This window comes from Zonotrichia albicollis, chromosome 4, assembly GCF_047830755.1.
Source record: "Zonotrichia albicollis isolate bZonAlb1 chromosome 4, bZonAlb1.hap1, whole genome shotgun sequence".
In the NCBI taxonomy this organism is placed as follows: Eukaryota; Metazoa; Chordata; class Aves; order Passeriformes; family Passerellidae; genus Zonotrichia; species Zonotrichia albicollis.
This window is the reverse complement of record NC_133822.1, coordinates 48,209,226-48,235,017: the sequence shown is the minus strand read 5'-3', so window position 1 is coordinate 48,235,017 and position 25,792 is coordinate 48,209,226. Positions and strand designations below refer to the sequence as shown.

General features: G+C 38.5%; 1 protein-coding gene across 1 annotated transcript in view; it reads left to right on the top strand.

The window, feature by feature from the left end:
- Window positions 1–25,792, top strand: part of TRHDE (thyrotropin releasing hormone degrading enzyme) — a 206,621-nt gene that overhangs the window by 143,606 nt on the left and 37,223 nt on the right. The window contains exons 10-12 of the mRNA XM_074539725.1: window positions 8,709–8,797; window positions 18,144–18,277; window positions 18,376–18,431. Coding sequence (XP_074395826.1) covers window positions 8,709–8,797; window positions 18,144–18,277; window positions 18,376–18,431 — 279 coding nt within the window. The remainder of the gene's footprint in view (window positions 1–8,708; window positions 8,798–18,143; window positions 18,278–18,375; window positions 18,432–25,792) is intronic.

Below are 25,792 nucleotides of genomic sequence, written 5' to 3'. Positions count from 1 at the left end.
TACTGGCATGTATTCAATCTAATGAAATCTCTGTGTTCTTTGGTCTTTTGAGAATGATACTCACAACATGAATATTTTGTCAGCTCCTTATACATTAAACTGAACTAACACTCTTGTAGAATTGCACTTAATAAAAATGTGTGATTTCCTGTGATACTCACATGAGCTTTCCCTGGAACCTGAATTACTCCTTACTGAATGAGATACTATACTATATAATAACCTGGGAAAATCTCTATGATACTTCTGAATTATCTTTCCCAATACAATCTTTCAAGAAAGTGTGGCTTACAAAACTGTATCCTACTGAGTTCTGCTTCTTGTATAATCTTTTTCTGTAGTAGGAAGCTCTGAAGCTGTTCTACTGTTCAACAGCTTTCACTCATATTCCACTGACCACCTTACACGTGCTTGTGCTCTCAGCCTAGGATGAAACGCTTCCAGGTATAACTGCAACAAGGCTCGTGATTTTATAGATTAGTTGAATACACCGTAGGGTTTTCTGTTAACAATTTACCTTTGAACTTTCACAATCTTAACAGTGAAAACAAAGGCTTTCTTTTGGCTTGTATTGTGGTTCATCCTCAGCCATCATCTAAGCCCTACACAGCCACTTGCTCACTCCTCGTGTTGGGATGGGGGAGAGAATTGGAGAAGTGACAAAACTTTGAGACAAATTTGCTTGAGACAAAATCAGCTTAAAAGGGAAAGCAAAAGCTGCATGCACAAAGAAAAACAAGGATTTTAGTCACTGCTTTCCATGGGCAGGGAAGTTTTCAGCAATTCCCAGGAAAGCCAGGCTGCATCATGCTTGACAGTTACTTGGGACTGTAGACAGACAAATGCTGTGATGTCCCTCTTCCTTCTTCTTCCCCCAGCTTTATATACTGAGCATGAAGTCACATGGTATGGAGCATTCCTTGGGTCACCTGGGGTTTGTTGTCCCAGCCATGCATCCTCCCAGCTTCTTGTGCACCCCAAACCTCCTTGCTGGTAGGGTGGGGTGAGAGACAGGAAAGGCCTTGGTGCTGTGTAAGTACTGCTCAGCAATAGCTAAAACATCCCTTTTTTATCAAAACTGTTTTCCGTAACAGTCAAAAAAATAGCCCCATACCAGCTACTATGAAGTAGTAGCCCAAACCTTGCTAATCTTGCTAATAGAAACTGTACTTGTCTTGGCAAGAAAAGTGAGAGATCTCTACTGTCTGCCTTCTCTACCGATTTAATATCCAAATATCACACAATCCTTTATTTAGTTTGTTACCAACTTTTCTATGCCTTTTAATTTGTAATAAGCATTAAGGTCATTAGCCAGAAACACCTGCAGCCATCCATTTAAATGCTTCTTTTACTTGCCATTATTTGTATATGTCTCAGATATACAAATATATCTGCCAGGATCAGCCAGGTATTTAACTGAAGTAAAAATACAAATCTTTAAATCTTAGTTTTTGTTTTGTGAAATTTACTTACTTTAAAAAGGTCAGATTTTCTCATTACTTTGCTTTTGTGGTTTTTTTTTATGTCTGAAATCAAAGCACATGAGTTCATGTAGATGACTCATAACAATATATTCCCTTGATAAGAAATGCTAATGTCAGCAGCCTAACCTGTTCAGGGAATCACCAGTGTTTGCAAGGGCCACACTGGGAAACTGTTCCCTTCTCAGACTCAGGGCTGCTTAGCTGAGCATATGTGTTTATGTATGAGACTTCAGGATTTCCATCTGGAGAGAGCTGAGAACAGGAAACTAATGCCAAGGAGTTGTTTCGATCTTCAGCCACTCTGGATGTACCACGTTGTTATCTTTAACTAAAGAGACAGAGTTAGCATCTTGGGTATTAAGTGGGTTAAAATAAGGAGATAAGTGTCTTAACCAGTCAGTTTTAATCTTGGATTTTCTTTTTTTTGGTTTTTACTCTTAAAACTATTTTTATGCCTCACTTCCTCTCTGTGTTAAATAGCTTTAATCATATCCCTCAGTGATATGAGATTTCAGATTGTTATGCTCTCAAAATACTTAACAAAGATTAGTAAGTGTTACCACTGAACAAGAAATGGATTCCCATCCCACAGAAATTTTCAACATATCAAAACATTTCCCTGCACTGAATCAGGACAAAAATCAAAGCAAAAATTGGGGGAAAACTGGTTTAGAACATTAATTTCAATTCTGTAATTTAACTACCATATATTTCAATATGTTTCAATAATTCCAACTTCTCCCTGCAATTTTTTGAATCAGCAAACTTAAAGTTCTTCTTTAAAACAGTAGTTATAAAATGTTGCAGCAGTGCCTTTTTTAAATGCTGTGTTCAAAAATCTGTGCTGAAACCTTCTTTTTCTTACAAGCAGCTTGGTTTTAAAAATTTGCCTTTTTCACTTAGAAATGAAAAAAATTCATAGGGAAGCTCATGTTTAATTATGGAATGTCTCTTTGTCAACTCTGAGTGGATGGAAAGGCCCATGTAGTTGCTTGCATGTGTGACTGGTGCCATTCAAGGTGCCATCAGGTATCTTACTTTACCTTGTGCTGCCAACCAGCGAGAGCATCCTTATTGTCTTACAGACCATAGCAGAGGTCTCAAGTACCCTACCCTCTCATTTGCCATCACCTTGAACAACTGAATTTATCCCAGAGAAACTGAGTCATGGAAGAGTGGTGGTTGGAATTTCACTTGTGCCAGCTGATGGGTACATGACTGCTGTTCTTCCAGCCCAAGATAACTCACAATTTCATTTCTCAGCCTGCTGAGGTATTTGAAAATACATACAGCTTTTGGTGTTAAGATTTCCTGAAAGTAATTATGTAGCAGCTTTGCAGTGGAAGAGATTAGGAAAAAAAGCAGATGGCAAATCATTTGCCTCAATTGACTTGATTGATTTTGTGTGATGCCATTGAATGTACAGCCTGTAAATCCTCCTCTGATATCATGTTCTACCTACAGTGAGACTTGTTTTCCTGTGCTCTGATCACATTAGAGCAGAAGGCTTTATCTCTAGTCTCTTCCCACCTAAATCATTCTATAATTCTAAATAATAAGTTTATGATTGCCACTACACTTTAAATTAATTATCCTTATATCCTGCTAAGAGCCAAATCACTTAATTTGCTTTTGTGCAAAGCTTTTTAATTTTGTCCCTCATTTTTCTGTTGTTAGATGTACTAAATAAGTAATTTTTTTCCTTAAATCTGTGCATTGTTCTATTCTTCTGCCTTGCCATAGTTCTCCTCCTTTGATCTCCTGGCTAAGTATATAATCAAAGACTATTAATAGATGTCTTCTAAATCTAGATGTATGTAGCTTCTTGTAATTTAACTGGGTTTTTATGTGGTTTTTGAGGTCCAGCTTCCTTCTTAAATATTCCTGAAGAAATTAATCTGTACCAGGAAAAGAGAGAAGAACTTTTTAGAAATACAAGCAAAAAGTGAAAAATTAGATGGTTGAATTTCTTAGTGGAAGGTCACAGCCCATGAAATTCTTGAGAAACCTGCTCTAAATTTTTTCCTTATTAAGCTATGTGATAAAGGGTGTGGAAGAGTTAGGTGTCAAGAGTTTTCTGGTTATAGGAGTTTTGTGAGTGTAATAAAAACAAGTATTACTTACCAAGATGACGGAAGTATTCCTTAGTGCTAGTTGACATGGTAATAAAAAGGCAGATGGAGCTTAATGTTGATAATGAGGTGGTACATGTGAGGAAAGCAGTTCTAACTCAGATACTCAGTGGTGGGTTCTGAAGAAACTATTTTCTCTCAGGAGGAGATCTTGGACCTGTTGTAGGTAATATTGTGTAAACATCAGCTCACTGTCCAGACATGGTCAAGCAAGTAAATAGGACAGTAAGGATTAGTTGAAAAGGAGCATTTTTAAAAGGATAAAGAGTGTAGAAAAGAAAAGAATTATGCCAGTTTTAATCCCTGGTAGATATGCCTTCAAAGCACTGAAGCAAGGCTTGGTTTTCTAACCTGAAATAATAGGTAGAAAAAAATACAGAGGTGGACAATAAGAAGGATTAAGCACAGTTTCTTTGTAAAGAACAGCAGGATAGATTAGAAGTCTTTAAGCCAGAGATCTGTAAAAGCAGCATAAAAGAGGACTGTGGTTGTTCATTTTCTCTGCCATTCAAATGTAGGTAAGCTGAACTTTACAGTGGTACTTCAGTTACAGATGTTCTGTCACTTTATGTGAAGCAGCCACATTGCTTGTATACTCCTCATAATGCAGGACAATAAGCCTCTGAATATTGAGCAGGTACCTTCATTGTTCTGTGAGTAATGAGTAGGAATAAATCTACTTCTTTGTTAGTTTTGAATTTAGGGGAGAAGGGAGAAATGCCACTGGAAGAATGTGGTATTCACTGCTGGCAGTGTGTGGAAGCCTGGTACATTATAGCTACTGGAAAGATGAATCTTGAAATTGTATGGATTTACATCCCAGCAAAAACATTTCACATTTCATTAATATGAAAAAATAGTTGAAAAGGTGTGCAAAATCTGAAATGCTAGGAACCTTACCTTTTTGTTTTTAATTACCTGAGATCTTTATTTTGTAAGTAGAGGAAATAAACTACTGCCCTTTTTCTGGCTTTGCATAGCTCTTTGCAAAGAAGCCACTGAAAACCCAATGTTACTACAATATTACTATTAATCAGAGGCAATAGTGTGAGGCATCGTGATTGTTTAGTGTTTTATGGTCTCAGTATTTTCCCACAAATTCTTTTTTTGCTGAAAATCAAGTTGTAAGCAAGTAATCATCACAAATATGATAATTTTGCCAGTGAGATAAAGTATACTAATACTGCCTGCCTAGACATTATGTAATGCTTAAGACAAAAAAAAAATCTATATAATCCACACAGTGCATAATTACTTTGCTTCTAGTATTGCATTAGCTAGTTTCTAGTATTGCATGTACCTTCACTGATGCAAGATTTTGATACTTTGTGAAACAAGTCCTTCTGATTAAACTTTAAGCAGAATGAATAAGCTTCAGTATTATGCATTGATATAGTGCTACAAAAAAAATCCACCAGTGCATTCCCTCGTGCATTATCCTGTCAACCTAAGTTTAACTATTTCACATGAGCAGTTTCTCACTTGTAGATCAGCAAAAAAAAGGTATATTTATACTACCTTTCAACAAGATTCCTCTTTCCTTACATTTCTTGAAGATTGAACAATGTTATATTTAGCACAGTTCATGTTAACCTGTCTGTTCTAGTTTTAGGTGGCTCTCCTCCTCAGCTTCAGAGATATTTTTTTGAAATTCCTGAAATAGCCCTTAGTTTTTCCCCAATAAGAGGTTTGCCTTTAGCTGCCCGTCAAAGTGATCAGGTTTGATTGTGGAGAGACATTATGAGAGACACCTCTGCAGCTGAGCAGCATCTCAGGCAGACTGAACACACAGTTCATTAGCATAATTTCACCCACTGAGTGGGCGATCTGTACAGGCATCTGAGTCCTGCAGACATAATCGTGACAGTAAGAGGACTAAATGGGTTGTTTCAAGCCTTGCTGCCCTGGTCACTGGGCCCTCAAGGCTGGATTCTTATTGTCACTGCAACTGGTTTGTCACAGCAGGCAGCAGGTGGCCAGGCGGAATGGGATGCTTTTTTCACCAGTTAGATACATACTGAGAGCATGTTGGTGGTGCTCTCAATATACAAAGAATAAATAAAGGGTCTGCACAACTCTCAGACGAAGCAGGAGGAAAACAGGAGAGTGGGCCCCCTTTTTCCTCTTTGCTCTGTAAATTAGAAGACCCCTGACAGAAAAGCGCAAGAAAAGTTTGCTTCTTTCTAGTCATAACTGGAGAACACAGTCCATACATACCATTCAGAGACAATGAATGGAAGGCACCTTTTTGGAAGGAGAGCCAGATGCTCCCAGCCCTCACATACACAGAAGTTAGCTACAGCTTCTTCTGCAACAGCAGCAGAAGTTTCTCTGAGAATGAAGAAGAATGGAAGGAGAAGACAGATAAACAGAGAAAACAGCAGCAGTTAAGTAGGAAAAATTGTTTATTTTTTCCCAGATGTCTGCTAAAAGGACACCTGTGGTTCCTCTGGGAAACCATAAAACAAGAGAGTGAGATTTGGAGGTTCTGAAAAGCACTAAGCATGTCAGGAGGTCTCTTATGTTGGGTAGATAAAAGTTACATTTGCCAGTACTAATATTCCCAACTAAATCCAACATGTTTTCTGGTGGGTAGATTTTGTGACACTTGTTCTTCAGCTAGATCCCCTTTCAGAGAAGGATCAGTCTTTACTTCAGCAGGATTTACCTCAATTGGAGGCAATATAAAATATTATAAGGAAGTATAAAATTGTTCTCTGTATAGATATTACAGCATACAGAATACCATTCTGTGAAGCTCCTTCTCAAAATAACAGGTGTCCATGAATGTGTTCATACATGAATATTTGTGGGTGTGTATATATGTGCTTAAATCAGCTACATAGGCAGCTCACAGCATCTTTCTTTTTTTGCAGTTTAGCTTTTTCAGTAGGAGTTGAAGAGTCATAAAAGTTCCATGCAAATACATTTTAAATTTTTTTTTGCATAATGTAGAAACTCCATGCTAAATTTTGCCTTATTTTTCTCAATCATAGTTTGCTAAGATCTTTTTCATTTTGGAGAGACAAGTATTTAGAACTGGGTGTGTTTCTAAAGGCGATGTATTTACTAGGAGGTTTTTATGGACAGACCCTAAAACACTGGTGTGTGTCTAGTAAGGTATAAGGTATTTAGGGCAGTAGTGAATACAATTCAGTGCATCACTTCACAGCGTTTCCTGACTGCCCTCACCTGTTGAACCCAGGAGTTACTGCTGCCGCAGCTGAAGCTGCAGGACACAGTACACACTGTATTTCAAGAATCCAGTTCGCAGTCCAGAATATTAGTTAAGCCAAAAATGAAGGTAACATCCCCAGACTGGGAACTGGCACCAATGGACATCCTTTTCTGCTGCACTAATGCACCAGTGGACATCCTTTTCTGCTGGCTGTGCTGTGGAGTGTGATAATATCCAGCACAAGAAATGGGCAGACTGATAAAGCGAAGAGAATCTTCAAATGACACAGCTTAATTATGACACAGAGCAAAAAGTGTCTGCCAGAGTATATGCTTATGTGGAGCTCATCTTCAGTGCAGTAGAGCTAATTATTTTCCTCGTGTCATGGTACTAACATTCAGAGAACGTAAAATGACATGGAAAGTGTTTTCTTCTTTCATACGGCAGTAAACGCCATGTTTTATTTATAGTGTCACTCATAGCTCTTCCAGCTGTATGGTTGTCCAAATGCCTCCCATCTTTGCTGAATCTCTGCTGTATGGACAAGCGTTTCCCTGCACACAATTGTGTTCTAAGCAGTGCATAGTCCTGTGTGTCCTGGGGGCTCTTTGCAGATGGGTGGGGAGTGTGAGCCAGCTGTGGTGGGGGTGCAGGGCTCTGTCCCTCCCCCAGCTTCCCAAGTCATGCCAGCAAGGCAACCCTTGGAAGCCAGCCCATGTTGACTGTGGCTGTGGAATATTTGGGTAGTGTTTGTAGTTAAATGGCGCAGGCTTCTGGGTGAGTGGAAAGGAACAAACCTAATTTTTTTCTTTAGTACAGTGGACTAGTTTTGCAATGCTGTGTAGTAGCAGGAGAGAACTGGCCCGCACTCATCTTTGCAACATTTTAATGCAATCAGTCTAAAATTATATTCTTGGTATCAAAGTGGTGCTATATGGTGATATCTGAGGTGGGGCCAATCTCTTGCCATGCTGCCTTGCTTAACTGCACACATAATACCACTGACCACCTACCAAGGGACCATCTGTAAGGCACCTAAGGCAAAGGGACCACCTGTACCATTACTGAGTGCTTCCCCTTTACTGATTTACAAAATGACACGGCAGGCCTGTGAGGGAAATGTTTACTTTTTCACTGACTGGTGAAATGCTACTTTTGAGAGTTAAGAAGTAGAGGTGATGATGAAGACATGAAGGAAATAATCCTTTCCATCTGTCCCTAAAAAGATTAACTTCATACAGTCAATTTCTGTTTATTTGGATAAAGATGTTATTTATAACATTTACTTCAAATGAGAAACAATTTGTAGTACCCTGTAGGGAAGATGGGGTCTGATAATACCAGTGTATCACCAGACCCACATGTAATATGTTTTGCCCAGTTTGCATATGCATAGGTGGTCATAAATGGTGCCAAGAAGTGGAGATCTGTCCCATTCATTTTGTTTTTTTTTAAACCAGCAGCAGTGAAATCCCACTGTAGCTTTTTAAGAAGTTGCTAGAAGAGTATGGTATTTTTAACTTTGAAGTCCCTATAAATCAAATCATGTCTTATGTGGAGGTTTTTTCTAAGTAAATGTAAAAAAGTGTTTTTCTTTTTATGACTAATCATTATTTCCTCTTTTGTAAAGCACTTTTAAACTAGGAAAAGCTTTGTTAAAAAGTCCTCATATGATGATAGACTGTGAAAAAATGGGAAATATAATCTAGGTTGGGTTTTTTTAAAATAAATTATATTTCTTTGTTTTATTGCTAATGCAAATGCATTTCAAAATCAAAGTAACTTGTTAGAATCCACAGATCTTTACACTGCTACTGAGATTGTGTTTTGATTTCTTTGACATGATCCCTGATTGCTGTAAGAAGAATCAGTTCAGTATTTTTGTTCTTAGATTCCCCCTCCTTTGTCTTGCAGCTACTTGTGGCAGATTCCATTAACAATTGCAGTAGGAAATACGAGCCACATCTCATCAGAGGCAATTATATGGGTGTCTAACAAATCAGGTAAAAATAAACTTTCCTCCCAGTGGAATCTCATAAAGCATACTTGTGTTTTCCTCAAATGTATCTTTGGAATTGATCCTAGATAATTGTTTAGTTGCTCTGCACCCAGTTTTAACTGCTTAAAATGGATTGTGAAAAAAGCAGAGCTGGGAAGGGAGGGAGGAGGATGAAGGATAAGCAACAATCTAGATTTATAATATTGCAGAATTTAGACAGTATAATGTAAAGCTTTTACAAAAAAACGTAAAGTGCTAAGTATTTTATATTTGGCAAAACATATCAAATCACTGATGAATGCAATTCACTTTATTGATGGGTGAAAGTTAAATGTAATATTGTATAATGAAGCAGATATGATGAGTATAGTTTGGAACATATAGAATTCTAGCATTTTTAACTTGATCCATAGTCTCAACCAGGCCTAAGAAATGGTTGCTGTCATTAAAATTGTCCTATTGATCTATAAAAAATATTTGTTCTCTCTATTAGAAAACCATATGCTGGAATTCAAAAGTTTAATGTTGTGCTTACTACATTATTTTCTTCCTCCTCAGTTCCTGGATGATTGTAACAGTATTAGTTACTGTCTGGAGGAGAGTGAGTGCTAGATGCCAGTGGTTTTTTATCACCTAAGAAAAGAAGCCCACCAAAGAAATTTCATTATTTATCTATTTCCTTAGCACTTCATGCTACATTGTCTGAGAGTTTTGGACTAGAATTGAAGAGAGTGAGGGAAGACATGTGCGAACTGGAATGGAATTATTATATAGAAGGGAAAAGAAGGACGCATGCATCCCCATGACATGTGGACTGTAGAGGGAGAACTGACCCTTTCTTGTATAATTAGAAAGATATAGAGATTCCCCTCTAATAGAAAATTAATGGGAGAGAGGAGAGTCAAACCCGTGTGAGATGTTTTTTCTCTTTCCTAAGTTACTAAAATATGTTAGTCACATAGAGCTTAGCAGCCAGAAGGACTGGAAATGAATGGTGTATGATCAGCCGAAATCTGAGTACCCCAACCTTCTAGTGGTACAAGGTATGTGTTGTTACCCAGATCGTTTGCAGCCTATGAGAAAGTAACATGTTTGATGCTGCTCCCATGATAGAATGATCTAGCAGTGTGCCTGCAGCCAGAGCAGTTTTCATACCTGGGGAACATGCTCTCATCAAAGCATATAGGTTCTCTCTTGCTTTTCAGAACTTACTATTTTGGCTATACTTTTTAACATTAGCGCTTCCAGAATACTTCAAGACCTGTTTGCACTTTCAGAGTCTGCCTTAATGACCTATTCTACTTTTGTCCTTTAGGGCTTGATTGAACTCTCATTGAAGTTAGTAGAAAGGTTCCCACTAACTTCAGAGCTAGCTGATCATCCCATCTCATTAGGTTGCACATGCATGTCTCCCTCCCTTCACTCCCTCCTTCAAAGTTCAGCATGTTGCTATTATCTACATAGATGCTTCCTCACTGCCTTTTACTTGCAGGGTGCTGTGGAGGAACAAGTCCATAAAACTGCTACCCACTCTTTTAAGATCTACTGCTTCTGTTGGAATGCTTTCAAGAAATCAACAAATTAATGATGGCCAGTGTGAGCAATTATTTTGGGTTGGCTACTATGTAGAAATTAAAGAGGAACCTTTCCGAGTCATCAGTCTCCTGTGTAGCAAATCAATGACACTGTGATCTATTGTCATTATCCTTGTTCTTCCTCATTACTTTCACTCACTTATTCACTTGCTGTGCCTCATTGAAAATGAGACTGTAAACTTATGACTACAGCAAGAATGTCCTCTTGTTTCTACTTATTGTGGTCTAGGCTGCTATGTATTGAGGCTGGTACACATCATTCCTGGGAGTTTTTCTGCAGCTGGTACGTTTGTTTCATGGGGATGAAGGAGGAATTCTGAGACTCCAAATGAGAATTTCCAGGTTTGATTCTTGTGGACTGGAAGAATCTTGAAGACTTTCTGTTGTACAGAGGACAGTTTCAGTATTGTCCCAGTGGGTAGTCTTGGAAAAAGTCTGCAAGCTGGAGGTGAAACAAGCTGCTGCAGAGGATATTTGGAAGATTGGAAGAGGTCACATTGTTCTTCAAATGCGTGTAGTTAAATGCAGATATACAAATCAACTTTGGAATAAATGCTATTCATGAGGGTGTTTTCTGTGCCCTTTTTAGGAAAGAGTAGGCAATTCCTTCTTGTTGACTAAACTGTTGTGCTGAAGGAGCTTCCAGTGTGACTGGAAGAGTGGACAGGAGCTAATGAGCAGCTCTCTGTTGTTTGTTATTGTGATCTGTTGACCCTGGCTGGACACCAGGCACCCACCAAACTTTATCACTCCCCTCTGAACCTGGACACGGGAGACAGAATATAAAAAAGTGTTCATGGATCTTAAATAAAGCCTGAGTTAGAGACCCCTCACCAAGTACTGTCTCAGCAAAACAGACTCGAAATGGGAGCAGGATAATGAGAAGTAAAAACAGACCTTAAAATGCCTTCCCCTGCTCTCCACCCCTCCCTGTTTCCTAGCTCTGCCCCCTCTCCCCCAGCGGTGCCGGGATAAGGGAATGGGGCTTATGGCCAGTTCATCACATGTTGTTTCTCCCACTGTCCCTCCCACAGGGTGACAGCCTCCTCTCAGGCATCCACCTGCTCTGGCGTGGGTCTCCTCCACGGGCTGCAGGTGGATCTCTGCATCCCTGTGGATCTCCATGGGCTGCAGGGGCACAGCTGCCTCACCATGGGCTGCACCATGGGCTGCACAGGAATCCCAGCTCTGGTGCCTGGAGCACCTCCTGCCCCTCCTTCTCCACTGACCTTGGTGTCTGCAGGGTTGTTCCTCTCACACGTTCTCACCCTGCTCTTCTCTAGCCACAGTTACATCTGAGCAATAACTTCTTTTTTCCTTCTTCTTATTCTTAAATCTGTTGTCACAGAGGCATTACTACCAATTCTGGTTGGCCCAGCTTTGGCAAGCAGCATGTCCATCTTGGACCCAGCTGGTATTGCCTCTGCTGGACATGGAAAAGCTTCTGGCAGCTTCTCACGCCTCTATGGTATTTCTCTAGCCTCCCCTCTGCTACCAAACCTGGCCATGCAAACCCAACATAGTCATTATTACTGATCACACACCTAATTTCAGCTGCCAATAGGGAAAAGGATTCAAGTTGATGACTACCACTGTGATATCTTGGCATATGACTTAAATCTTCCAATAAAATTAACCTTGTCTGTGGGTTACCTGATAGAAATGAAACCACAGCAGTTTTGAAATAATACATCAAAACATGTTCCTCCTTTTTTTTTTTTTTTGGTGATATTTTGAATAACAGTATCCATCAGGAGTTTACCCTGTGCCTTGCCCTAGCTGACCAAGAATGGTTATTTGCTTTTCCTAAGAGGCTTTTCCTTCATGTACATCCAGAAAGACAAAAGCAAGAATTGTTGATTTTTGCATCCTCTCTGCCACTGTGTCTGTGACCTCATCAAGATGTTTTTGGATACCTGTTGGTATTTTCATGAACAAAAGGATATGAGGCTGCTCTCCAGCTCTGTGAGACAGACATGAATTTAGGATGATTGAGTTGCTGCTGCTCTTTCGTCATCTTGTCTGTCTCTGGCTACATGCCAGGGGTAGTGAGCATGCAGATCACTGATTGTTCAATATGCTGGGCAGGATCAGTTCAGATAACTGCATCTCACCACAGTTGCTGTCAACAATGTTAGGTCTGTCCATTCTTCACAGCACTGAAGTGAAGGAACACACTGGAAATTACAGCTGCACAGTGTCTTTTTGAGTTGCAGTTCATTATCCTTTGCAGGAAATCCTGTAAAGAGGACAGTGCCAGGCCTTGGCAACTTGTTTGACAAGGTGCGTTGTCACTATTGAGTAAGAAACAGCACAGACTTACTAGAAGGCTGGTTTGTACAGCATAGTTGTTTTACTTTGGTTTCTCTTTTTTTACACATTGTTCTGATACAGATAGACTAGATTGGTCAATTAATTAATACTTTTCACTTGATTGGTTAATTAACAAACCACTTTTCTTATAAACAGTCTTTGAGAAAAATAGGAAAACAGAGAGTAGGAAAACAACACCTGCAGATTGTTTATAATAATAAGCTATCATCGTTTATCTTCAACTCCCTAAAGTCTCACAAGCTGATTCTGGGAAAACTTATCTAGTTTTCTTGTTCTCTGACCAGGCTGTCGCATCCACAGTGCATAATATCCAAGATGTTTCAAATCTAATACAGCTCTTCCCACCTGTTTGTGGAAGGCACAATGTAGGCATAGTTTTGAAAGCTTTTCCTTTTGCAAGTGCTTCTGCCAGTCTCTCTTCTCATTACCCAGTGAACCATATCATTTATGTAACTGTATTTCTGCTCATCAGTTCATATACCAGTCATCAGATGATGGTCCTTTTACTGGGTTCAGTTTATCTGGTGTGTGAAGTGGAACTGTCTCATTTGCTCTCAGAGTGCTGCACAAAGGTCACCACCACCTTTTCCCTGTTCTCTCCCCATGGCCATAGATGACGCTGTTCTGCTTCAAGTAACTGTAAACCAGTCACAAAGGGAAAATCTTGTGCTAGAGCTTCCTATCCATGCTGAGGTTGGAAACATCATGCTAAGATGGCTGAAGGGCTCTTTGTGCCTCAATCTTGCAGGTCTGCTGAATGATAAATTTTACTGGCATTGTGGAAATCATTGGTGTTACAAACTTCTGCTCTGCCGTATTCCAGGGCTTGTTTCTATTTCTCCTAGATAAGTTGCCTCTTTTGTAGTTATTATAATGATCAGTGAACATGTATCCATAGCATTTTGGGGTCAGTCCAAAATCAGTAGTGGGTAGAAAGCCAGGAACCAGCTTTGGACACATTCCATGCTTATGACTGCTAAACAGGGCTTGTGGGGGTGTGTTGGTGATTTCTGATGAAGCTGTACTAGGTGTGGAAGCACAGGCTTACCTGTGCATGCTCCTCCAAATCTAGAACCGACCTTAACCTCAAGTGAGGAGGTTTAGCTAGCATCCATTTCCAATAGGTGAGCAGGGCTTTGGAAAAAGACATACTTGCTGTTCCCTGGAAATAATTTTTCTGGTGCTCAGTCTCCAAATAGGAAACATTTCCATGCAACTCAGCAATTGCTGCTGAACTAGCTGACACAGCTTTAGTCCCTGCCCTTTCCATCCCCACCTCCTGTTTATTAACTGATTTGTTATGTTCCTAGGAAACACTCCTTAGATAGACCTCCCTACTGCAGTTAAAGTGACTGCTGTTCAGATTTCTCCTAATATCTCCTCAGGATTGCCATGAGATGGGGGAAAGCAAGTTCAACAGGGTAATTCCCTTCCAACAGCAAGTCCCAATTTACTTTGCCACCTCCTACTAGACAATCTCTACTTTAAGCCACTCAACAGTCAGATTCTCCTCCAGGAAGTGTTTTGTTGAAGAGAGATGCTTCTGAGCTGGGGTTTGCTGGCTGCCTGCTGGGGAGCAGAGCATTAGCTGCAGCTTTAGAAAAATACCCTTTTTTTCTTTTCTGAAACTCAGCTGCTGAGATTTACCTGTGTTGCTTCCAGACTCCATTCCTTCATCTTGCAAAAGTAGGAAGAAGGGAAGCACTGTGAAAAAAGATCAACATACAGGTTCTGCTTTGAGCCTCAGCCAGCTGTAGTTAGGACCAGAGATACAGGACTTGCGATCTTGTGTAATTTTGACAGAATGAGTCAGAATCATTCCCCTTATTCTGACAGCTGAGGATCCTAGCAGAAGACCGCTGCTTACATTGCGTATCACCTTAGTCATTAGCAGTTCCCTCATATAGGAATATTAATGGATAGAAGGGTAATTTGAAGAAAGAGTTTTGTGAGATGGAACATAATCATATTTCCTGATGTGCTCCATTTATCGTGCTAATCTCTATACCAAAATATTTTCTTTCAGCATGGAGCTATGTCAACATGGCAAGTGAGATAGATGGAATGTTTTCTTCTGGATGCCTTCTCTCTGTATGAAAAGTTCTTGCAAGAAGATATGCAGGATTTAGTAAAGCCAGTATAAATTATTATGAAAGTCCTCATGGAAAACTTTTTTGTCAGCAAAATTTTGCTTGCTGTTGTTGTCAAGAAATTGTGCTATACTTGTGCAGTTGTTTTTTGCAGCAAAATGGAGTTAATTTCCCCAGTAGGGATTCTACTAGCTTAAAACAATTTCTTAGTATGCTAGGGGTTGTATAAGGTAAAGAGTTAAAATAACAACTGTGAGTCAAAAGACTTTAAATGGTACTGGAACTGTGTTTAGCCCATACTTTTGGCAGTACTCTCTTGCAAAAGGGTGCCCTTCTCCCACACCTGCCCCACATGCTGGTTTTAATGGAATTGAAATTGTTGGGAGAGCTCAGAACTTCAAGCCACGTGCACCTGCGGGAGGAACTATCTCACACTTTGTGAGCAGACAAACTGGGGAGAAAAATGAGACCCTAACTGATTTTTTTACCTCAAAACAAATAAGTTGAAACGTTTCTTCCTAAATATTTCCTATAAGTATGCGGCAAAACTAGAAGTTTTAGAGCCGTGTTATTTTCTGAGGCATCCAGACAAAGGATGACCATGGAAAAACACTTTCTGATGGAAGAAGATTTAAAAAAATGCCCTTTAATCTCACATATAATGGGATATATATTTTTGATTGACTTTTGAGAGGTGAACTAAAACCTTCAAAGATGGATTTCATTTCAAATGAAATCTTTGTTGTTGTTTAGAAAGTAATGAATGGTTTAATGTAGAGTTTAACACTGAGTTACTACCTTTTTGCTAACTATAATACTTTTAACAGAAAGCTAATAAAAGTGTTTGTTGAGAGTGGAAACATTACCCAGGTATAGAATTGTTTAGTGTCTGTAATTACCAAAATAAATAATTTCTTTTGTAGGAAAGCATGAGAACTGACAGACACAAATGTCAAATTCTAGTAAATTATATAGAACTGTATGAAGAACATGTATCAGGCAGTCCTGTAAAATAGCCACCTCTTTATGTAAGTTGGGAAAGTGTGAAAGATTTCTGTCCTTTATTTCAGGAGAAGGTCAATACATGAGTGGTCTTATTGAAAAATAATAGCAGGAGGTTATGGTTGCATTTAAACTGACCGAAACAGCAATAATGCCATCGTGATTTGGATAGATACTCTCTTCCTTTATAGTGATACATACTGGAGTGTTGCATAGCTGTTGCATGTGAAATAGCTTATTCTGAACTTGTCCTATTTGACTGGGAAGTATCATTCAATACTCTGTTGAAGCATAAGTAATTTCCAGACTTTGGAGGTGAAAATGTAATACAAATGCCCAAAGGAGAAAAGGTGCATGTATTTTTTAATTGCATAAGAATTTGAAAATTTCCATTTAATGTGTTTATTTACCCAAATGTTTTTTAATGTGTGCTGATAGCCAATTTGGTATGCTTTTAGGTAGCATTGTAGAGGTGCAAAGATTAGCTAGTTTCAAGTAGCTGCTTTCAGGACTGGTGGCATTTAAAGGTTAGTTTGCGACCAAAGAGCATGGGCAGAAAGCTGTACTGCATTAAGGTGGTACAAGGTTACTGACGAACAGGATTCAAGTCTTCTCTTAATAGGATGGAGCAATGGGTTGGATCTGACTTGGGCCCAAGGAAAAAAGGATTTAAATAGAGCAGCAAGCAAGTCTAAGAGAATTTGCTTAGGACTGATTGGTACTGCCCCTTGTGGAAGAAAGGACACACAAGTGTTACAGCCTTGTTCCAAATCAGATTGTCTGGCAGAAGCATCTTAGGTACTTTGACAGTATGAACACCTGGGAAGTCCACAGAGTTGTAGGACTCAATTCAGATTTCCTCAGTTCTATTTCTGCAGGATATATTGGATCCTAAAGAATGTGTCTGCTTGGTGCTTTACCACAGATAAAAGAGCAATAACAGTTGAATGGAACAGGCAACAATGGAATTATTCTGGGCTTAATATTTTTAATAAGTGTATTTTTCAGAGATTTTAATGGTTTCAGAACTACCTAGGGGAAAAGAGGACTATCTGTTTTAATCCTGCAGTTTTTTATCTGAATCCATATGCATAATGAAGGTCCATGAATTTAAACATATAATTATGTGTTTTTAAGATTCGGGTCTTGCTGATCTTTGTACTTATTGCACTTTAAAGTAGTAGTTATTTGTGGGCTTGCTGTTAGTCAAGGGAGAAGCACAACTTTTATCTGTAGCCCTAGTTAACTATAATTTCCTCAGAAATCACTTTTATACAAGAAGAACTAAAACAAATAAATTTCTTTGGGAAGGCTGTATACTAGATAGTGTGAGTGAATTGTAAAGACCTTACTCCTAACTTTTTTCCCATTTGTTACCTTCAGAGAGTTCAAGTGCACTAAAAAATTCTCTAATGGAATTGCATTTTATAACAAATTTTACGTATTTATTTATTTTTTTTAAATGAATGACAAGACTACTCCTTCAACAGTGTAAAAAATAATTTTATTGGTAGAAAAAAGTGTTTCTGAATTTTTAGTGAGTTCTTGTTCATGGTTAGTTTCGTCAAAATCATTTACTGTATTGAAGACTTCTTCCAGGGGTGTTGAAGCCTAACGCTTTGTGCCTGATGAAAAAGAAGGGCATGTTGTGAGTTCAGGGCATTTCTGTTGCTGAAATTTTGAAATCCCTATTTCTGCAAATTGTTGTGGAGTGCCTGACTGCAGAAAAACAGTAATAAATTTAGACTTTCAGCCCTAAAGTGATTACTTAAAACATAGGGAAAACATGAAGAACAGCTTAGGGGATATAAGGTTAATTGGTCTAGCTCTAAAGAGGAAGCTCTCAGTGCTTAGTAGGTAGAAGCTGTTCAACTGGAAGTGCTTTAATTTAAAATCCAATGTAAAAACTTAATCAAATACATGCAGAAACACTTAAGAATCAATTTTTTTAATCACAGGTTTACTCTTCTCTCTACAGCACATTCCTTGAATTTTTTGTTACAATTGTAGAAAACTATTTAAGCATGGCCAGAATAAGGGTACCAGACTTAAAGCGGCTACCTCTCATAAAAATAATACTTGCCAGGAAAGAAAAAGCACACTTGAAGTTCTGTGTGTGTAAATGGTCCCCATGGGATTGTCAGTTGGCATCTCTCTACATCAGAACAGATGAAAGAAATTATTAATCTAACACAGTATATTTGTTAGTCTTTGAATTAATTTTACTGCCTTCACGTCTATTTAAAGAAGGAGAAAATGTAACAGATGCACCTTTAGAATTTTTAAATTTGAAACCAAGACCCCTTCCCTTCTTCTTCTTTGTTTCCAGAACACCACAGAATTCCTGCTTTGGAAGAGGCAAGTTGGTTGCTGGGGAACATCAACCAGACTGGCTACTTCAGAGTTAATTATGATATTAGGAATTGGAAGCTGTTAATTAACCAGCTAACAAGGAACCATGAGGTAAGATCCTCTTCTCATCCCTAAAATCTGCCTTCATCGATGAACCTTCACTGTTTCATCACCTTAAATTGTTCAATTTTTGTGCTTGCCCCTCACAGGTTATCTCTGTCAGTAATCGAGCAGGCTTGATTGATGATGCATTCAATCTAGCCAGGTATGTTTTCCTGAAGATCATCTATCCTCATACACATTGCTGCAATAACTCATGCAACCATTAACTTAACAGTTGAGTGTGTTTCAAAGTTAAAGTGTGTTTTAAACACACTTTAGTTTCCCTCCCCTGCCTTTTTTTTGTATAGCTCATAAAAATGGTCTGTAGCACATTCACTACTCTTGATCAATAATTGCCGTAGGGTATTTCCGAGTCTGAAGAGATTTGATCAATTTTGCAGCAAGTTCAATTTAACACTGTGCAGATAAATAATCTCTTTCCTCTTTCTCTAATGACTGAGGATTTCTTCTTCCGTTTTTCCCAGATGTCCCACCTCTCCTTTCTTTTACCACTGATCCTTGTGCTGTATTTAATTTGACATGGAAGGCACCTTCAAGCTTCAGTAATTTTTTTGCCCTAACTTGTACTATTATATCATTTTTCCAGTATCTTTCTTTTTTTATAATCTGCTAGAACAGACCCCTTTTTTCCTCTGTGGTGCTTTTCAAACATAATGGAAAAGCAGTTCCATTGAGCATTTCTGGAATTTATGCAACATTTTTTGTTTTATTATGATGAGAGCTAATAATTAACACATATAGTGCTGGTTAGGTAGTTCCTTCTTTACAAATGGAGGCAATGGATTGGTCCCCATTTTGAAAGCCATTATGTTGATAGTGAAAGTGTAAAATGGAGGAAAATAATGGAACATTTGTAGCTTTTTGATTTTGAGGTACTGGGAACATAGCATTAGCATAGGGTTTTGATTGCATAATAACAGATTTAATTGTAAAATTGCAAATAATGTGATTTTACTTGCACTGTCACGTCAAAGGGAGCATGAAAAGAATTGCTAGTGTCTTTACATTTAACTACAAATGGTCACTGGAAGTGTTTGGGCTTCAGTCACAGTGTCACAGCTCAGTGATGTTCTAGCATCACTGCAGTAAAAACACAGTTGTGTGCCCTGCCGCTCTGTTCCTGCTGCTGACATAAAGTAGTGATTAGCCCTTACTTGACAATCCAGAGATGTAGTGGGGAAGAAGGAATCATGGGGAGAGGTGTATCCATTTGCTTTTGGCATGGCCCTTCATTCTTGCTTTGTGACATCTTCCCATTGGTAACAGTAAAAACTACGAATAGGTCATTATTTGACCTATTCAATAGGTTATGATTTGTCTACTCTCTGACTAGGAGACTATTGCAGATTATTCTGAAATATTTAGACTATTAGAACTACCAGATGTTGAGTAAATTCATAATCTGTTCAAATTTTATTTGATTTTGAAACCTCAGAGAAGTAGTATGCAGTTACACAGAGCCAGTACATCACCTTCTTTTTCCATGCACTTAATGCAGTCAGATGTGTCTAGAGTTCCCTGAAAGTCCCTTAAAAAAAGCTGTTTCTTAAGCCAGTTTTTGTAGGTGAGTGTTTTTCTTCTGAGTCAGTATTGAGCCAGTGCTCTCAGTCTTGTTCATAGAGTATTAAGATGAGGTCTTCATTAAAGACCCAACCTGAATTGTCTGACCAAGTTTCATCTACCTAAAAATCACTCAAAAAATTAGATGAGTAATGCATTCCCCACTAATTTTCTGAAGTACTTTTATAGGGATATTTGAGCTGGCACCTTTTTCAGAGGTAACTACACTAGAACCTTATGAAGTCTTTCACAAGATTTCACATTAAAAAACCCTTGACTGTGTTTTGTTAACGATGATCTTATCATGCACTCTGGAAAAATGTAGTGGAGCTATAAATGTATGTCTAGACACATGTGCATACATGGATATCACTGAAGAGGAAATATTCTTCCAATAGGCATATGCAGCTAGACTCCTATTTCCAGAGTCCTTTCAATAGTGTTACCTTGAGTGTGTGCCTTACAAGCCAGTTTGGAGGAAGGATCTGTTTGCAAACAGTAGATTTATGGTCTGTAGCTCAAGAGTAGCAGTAAGATATGTGGACCTGGCTAAACTTGCCATGTAGGGTATACTTCTTGTTGATCTTTATTACATTGTTAATCTGTCTTGGCTTGAAAAGACAGGTGTCTGTTAAGGAAGGCAGGAGCCTCTCTTGAAATGGAAAATATGACTCCCCTCGCTCCAAATTACTATAATTTTGAAATTAGGAGGCTCTTAGGCAATGATATGGGAATAGTCCTTTACTAGGAAAACTAAAAAGCCCCAAATGCAATAATATAAATGGAAAAAAACCAACATTGACAGAGTCAGAATACAACCTGACACTTGGTCAGGGTGTTGGTAGCAGTCCAATTGGACGGTGGCTGCAATCTTCCTGCAGTGACAGATGTAGTTCTGTTGAAGCAGGGATCCTGTAGAAGGGTGGAGTTTTCCTCTGAAGGTCCAGTGGTGGTGTAGATGGGCCTGGTTTTCCTCTGGGAATCCAGTGGGGAAGAAAGCTGCTTCTCTGGGAATCTGGTGGGAAAAGGCTGCCTATGGTGTTCCAAATCTCAAGTTATATATTAGGCAGGAATGCTTGGCTCCTCCCTCTGGGTGGAGCATCTCCCAATGGGATGATGTCATTTTATCAGTCATGCAGTGACACTCAGTGGCCCATTAACAGAAGATGCTTCCTGGAGGGAGAATTGGTTTGTGGAAGAGACAAAGAAAACTGCCCAATTAACAGAAGATAACTGCCCCACCTCCAACAAATGGCAAATAGAATACACACCTTCAGCGACATCTTTCAACCTAAGACCATCTATCACCTTCCTGTTTAACAAAACAAAAACAATTATAATGATGCTGAAGTTATTATGATTGGCTGGCTGAGAGCATGGTAAGTTTTTAGGAAAAGCTTGGTATTTTTTATTTTCATTCCTCTTTCCCCAGACCAAAAAAAAGACCAGGATTAGGATTTGGCCTAATAGATGCTATGTTTCTTTATGATGAATAGGACTAGGAAGGCATTAAGAGACTCTTAACAGGATGTTGAGGGCTGGCCTTGATGTCCAAGTATGAGAACTTAGAATAAGAAAGTAGTTGGAAAAGCCCTTGCTAGGAGAGGCAATGGGAATTGAACCCAAATGCTGCAGTGTGATGCAGCTTCTCCTGCCACATCCGGGACTTTGATGTGACACAGCAGTGATCCTAAAACAAGCTCTGACGGCTATCAGACTAACACAGACTCTTTCAATTTTCTGAAAAAGTCACTGTTCAAAAGGCCACCATCAGCCTAAAAGCAGCTTAGCTTTCCCTCCCCTGGCTGCAAGGTGCAATGCAGAAAGTTGCCCCACTTTATTTTGTAGCAGTACCATAGTTGGATGTGCTGTGCTGGTTCAGTGTCGTGTCCGATGCACAGTGAACGTCATACTCCCTGCCTGTATGACATTACGTGGTGGGGACATTAAACACATGCACTGGTCTCTGCCTGTGACGTGAGAGAAGGTCAGTAACCTTATTGACCAGACATAGAAGTAGTACTTGGTAGTTCAGATCTGATTTCTGAGAAGACTGGCTGTTTTTAACAGTAATTCAGTCCTCAGTTTTGGTTCCTGGTTGTAGTGATGCATTTACTTGTAGTCTACAACTATAAACATGTATTTTTTGAGAGAGGGAGGAGAACTGTGGAATACATACTTTAATTCTAATCCCTAGCTATTATTTTTAATACTAAATAATGTAAAAATTAAAACATAATTTCTTAAATTCATGCTGGTCCTTTCAAAAATTGTTTCTAATGTAAGCAGGTTTTTCTTACTGTCGTGTGGAGACTGTATTTCTTCAAAATACCCTGTCCTTCTTAGAAACTTCCAAAGTACTTCCTACTGGTACAGATAATACCAAAATGTTTTGACTGAATTTTTCCACTATTATAATATTGTCTGTCCTAATATGATTATTTCTGTGTCATTATACAGCTAATTGATTTGTTTGTGGAACAAGTGCCACTCTTCTCTTTAGTAAAATTTAATAATATTTAAAACTAGAGAAAATTGAAAGAAAGTGCTCATATAAATTGTTTTGAATGGCATGTTTTATTTTTTTAAAGGTGTCTTTGATTTCATTCCTCTGAAATGTTAATTATCCTTCTACTGACCAGCATAGTGATTTCTTGAAAATCAAGAACATAAATGAAATGATACTACCAAGGAATATTTAAAACTCTGTAGCTTTTAATTGCATTTTTTTGGATCCATTTTATATGGAAATGCATTCCTTCATCTTCCTTCTTGCTGTATTTTGGTTTATATAACATTCTTCAAGGAGAGTTGAGTGGAATAATAACAACAAAAGAAAGTTACAATTTGTTTGTTTTTCAGATTTTTAAGCGTAATTCTTGGCTGTAGTGCATGCACTTACCCTTACGATATAAAAAGCTGTATCCTTGGCAGAACATAGAATAGCACCTTGACACTCCCTCTTCCCTTCTTCTTGAAGATTCTTTATCCTTCTGTTTGCATGAGGTTTCGGTAGAATTTAAAAATTTGTTAATTCTAGTAAATGATACTAGTAAACATTGACTGAAAAAGCCCAGAAGCCATGAGAAGACAAACAGAACTGTGGTTCTCATCTAAGTTTAGACAGAGCAGAGGGCAAGTCTGGTAGCTCCAATAAGCAGCATCACAATAATTAACAAAAGTTTCACTGTTTCATACGAGTGTGAATAACCTTGTCAACTTCTCCTATCTTTCTCTTTCCTTAACATAAGGGGTCAGTTAGTGAGTATATGAGGTGGGATGCCTCCCAATTTACTTTAGGCATCCCGAAGATAGACCTGTAAATCTGACATTCTCACCTTGTAGTGCACTGACAGTTAATGGAAAGAAACATACACCTGACCTCTCAAAACCACTTAACTACAAAAGATAAAGTACTCACTTAATGTTACGAGTGTTGTGTCACCCCTGGTTCTTCCTTGATGGGCTCTAAATCTTCATAAAAGATTTCTCTCATTAAACTGGTTGCCTTGGTCTAGTATTATGTGAAAGAAATAGGTCTGATTAATGTTTAATGTTAATCAGTGTTGAATCAGATGTGACTGTGAATATCTCTTTTACTGTCATCTAAAATCACTGTTGTTGTTTCCAGTTCTGTAAGCACTGAATGAGAAAGCACGAAGTGGTGTTGTTGGTAATTGTTCTTAGGCTCCAAGGATGGATGACTGTGTTGGAGTGCTGTCCATTGCCATGCACAGATTAAGGGCAGGTTGAGCTATACTCTCTTCAATGAAAGAGCCCCTGTAGGCTTCACAAATATGGAGAGCTGTATCAGAAATGAGCAACAAGAAAAAAATGTACCCTCAGAATTTTCTGTGAACTAAGTGACTTCCATGCTGTAGATGGCCTTCATAAGTGTTCTGTCAGAATTTCCTGCATCAGACCAAAACCAGGATCCTGGTGCAAATAGATAAATGATGAATTATGATGATTGTTTTCCTGTTGTTAAGCAATTCTTTGTGGCTTGTTTCTTTCCAAGCTGTGAGTTCTGCTGACTCTATAAAACCCGTGTCTGCAGGCAAGAGAAAAGGCAGTGCCAACCTAGTTTTCAAAATATAAATCCAAGTTATCTCGCTTCACATAAATGTATCTTTAACAGCTGGTGCATTTGACTCCAAGATTGATTCCAGAAGTAAAATACTGAAGTAAGCTAATGGTGACTCCAGATCACTTTCCCACCAGCTTTTAGAGAGAAATTAATTTAAAAAGTAAGTCTTGCTTAATCAAGTATAGTTTTTGGATCTGGAAAATCATGTCTTTAGTACCCCCTATTTTATTGTTTTTTAAAAAATTGATTTCTGGCTGTGGAGTCTTGACACTGAGGAAAAAAAAATTATCCATTCAGCTACCTGAGGCAGCACCAACCCACATAATGATTAGCTGTTCTTATTTCTGGAAAATGATAGTTAACTCATCACTAGGACTGCAGTTCATATACTTCCATAAAAAATCCAGAATTATTCTTGAAATGTCTGGTGGAAATACATATATTGCAAAATTATGGATTTGAAATTATCTTCCTTGCTGTTTCCCTTCAGAGAGATTAAGATTTCATTTCTTGTAGCATTTTAAGTCCTCCAAAATATGTGGCTAATTGGTTCCATGTTACGCTTGTTTGTGCTACTTCAAGTTCTGTTCAGTGTAATGTTGGGAGAAGTCAAGGCATTTGAAGGTCCATGTGAAATTCTGGGTCTGGATAATAAGTAGGTGGCAAAGATAGAAATTCTCATTGCAATTAATGTACTTCAAAATGCTTCAAAATTTCAACAGCCGCATTCAGGGTTGTTGACTTTGTTTTGTTGGGCTATTCAGAAACAGTCATATAGGATCCATTTAAATTAGTCAACTGCAGTTCTACTCTAGCCTTTGTCTTTACTCCTGATTGCATTTTCTAATAGTTCAACTCTGAGGAAAACAAGATGTGTTATGCAGCTCCCTTAATTAGTGCCTCTGAGTATCAGCTAAGGGAGTTATAGATCAATACTTTGTATCACGCTTGATTAATAGTGGTATAGATTTACTGTTTTAATAAATGAGGCCTCATCTGAATTATTTCAGCAGATGCCATAGTAACTCTCATTCACTGTTAGGCAAATTTTGGTGATGGTTCACTAGCAATTGATTTACGTATGGTTTCCAACAGAAGTTGTTTGGTTTCTTTTGACATAAATACTCTCTCAATGGGCCAAAGTAGATGTGCCTTTTTTAGAGAAAATAGAAAGTTTCAATTATTTTAAGGTAGCCATAATTCATTCCATATGCTGCATGTCAGTCCGTATGTTTTGTGACATACCACAGCATTGGTATCTGCTTTATGTGGACATACATATTTCAGCTAACATTTGCATGTGTTTGTAACAAGAGGAACCAAAGCAATTCCTGCAACTAAGCACACTAAAAGCCAATTCTGCTTTTGTAGTATGTGTGTAATTTGTGCATCTGATCCTGTTACATAGCTAAAGGCAGTAAAGCAAATTGTACAGCATATTCCAGGAAAGCGTTGGTGCTGTTGGTGTGAGAGTGTCTTGAAAGATACAAATACCTGCTGAGAGTCAGGGAAGAAGTTGAAGACTCTTCAGCATGTACTAAAAACCAATCCCGTAGATCTCACTGCAAAGTGTTTGGTGCAGAGGGAAGGTCTTGGTCTAGTCATATCCCAGCAAAATTTGCCAAAATTATTTCTGGTACTTCTGATTAATTATAGCAGTAATTGTTTTGTCCTGTAAGCTACATTAACTCTATTCTTAGCCAAACCCAGAATGAACTGTCAGGAAGACTTGACTCTGGTTTCAAGGGAGTGACAGAGTTATTTTTAGCTAATGGTGTTAACTCATTCTCTTTTTACCACATAGTCTTAGTCTCAGAGTTCAAGCTGGTCTCTGGAGTCAGCTTGGTATGGTTGTA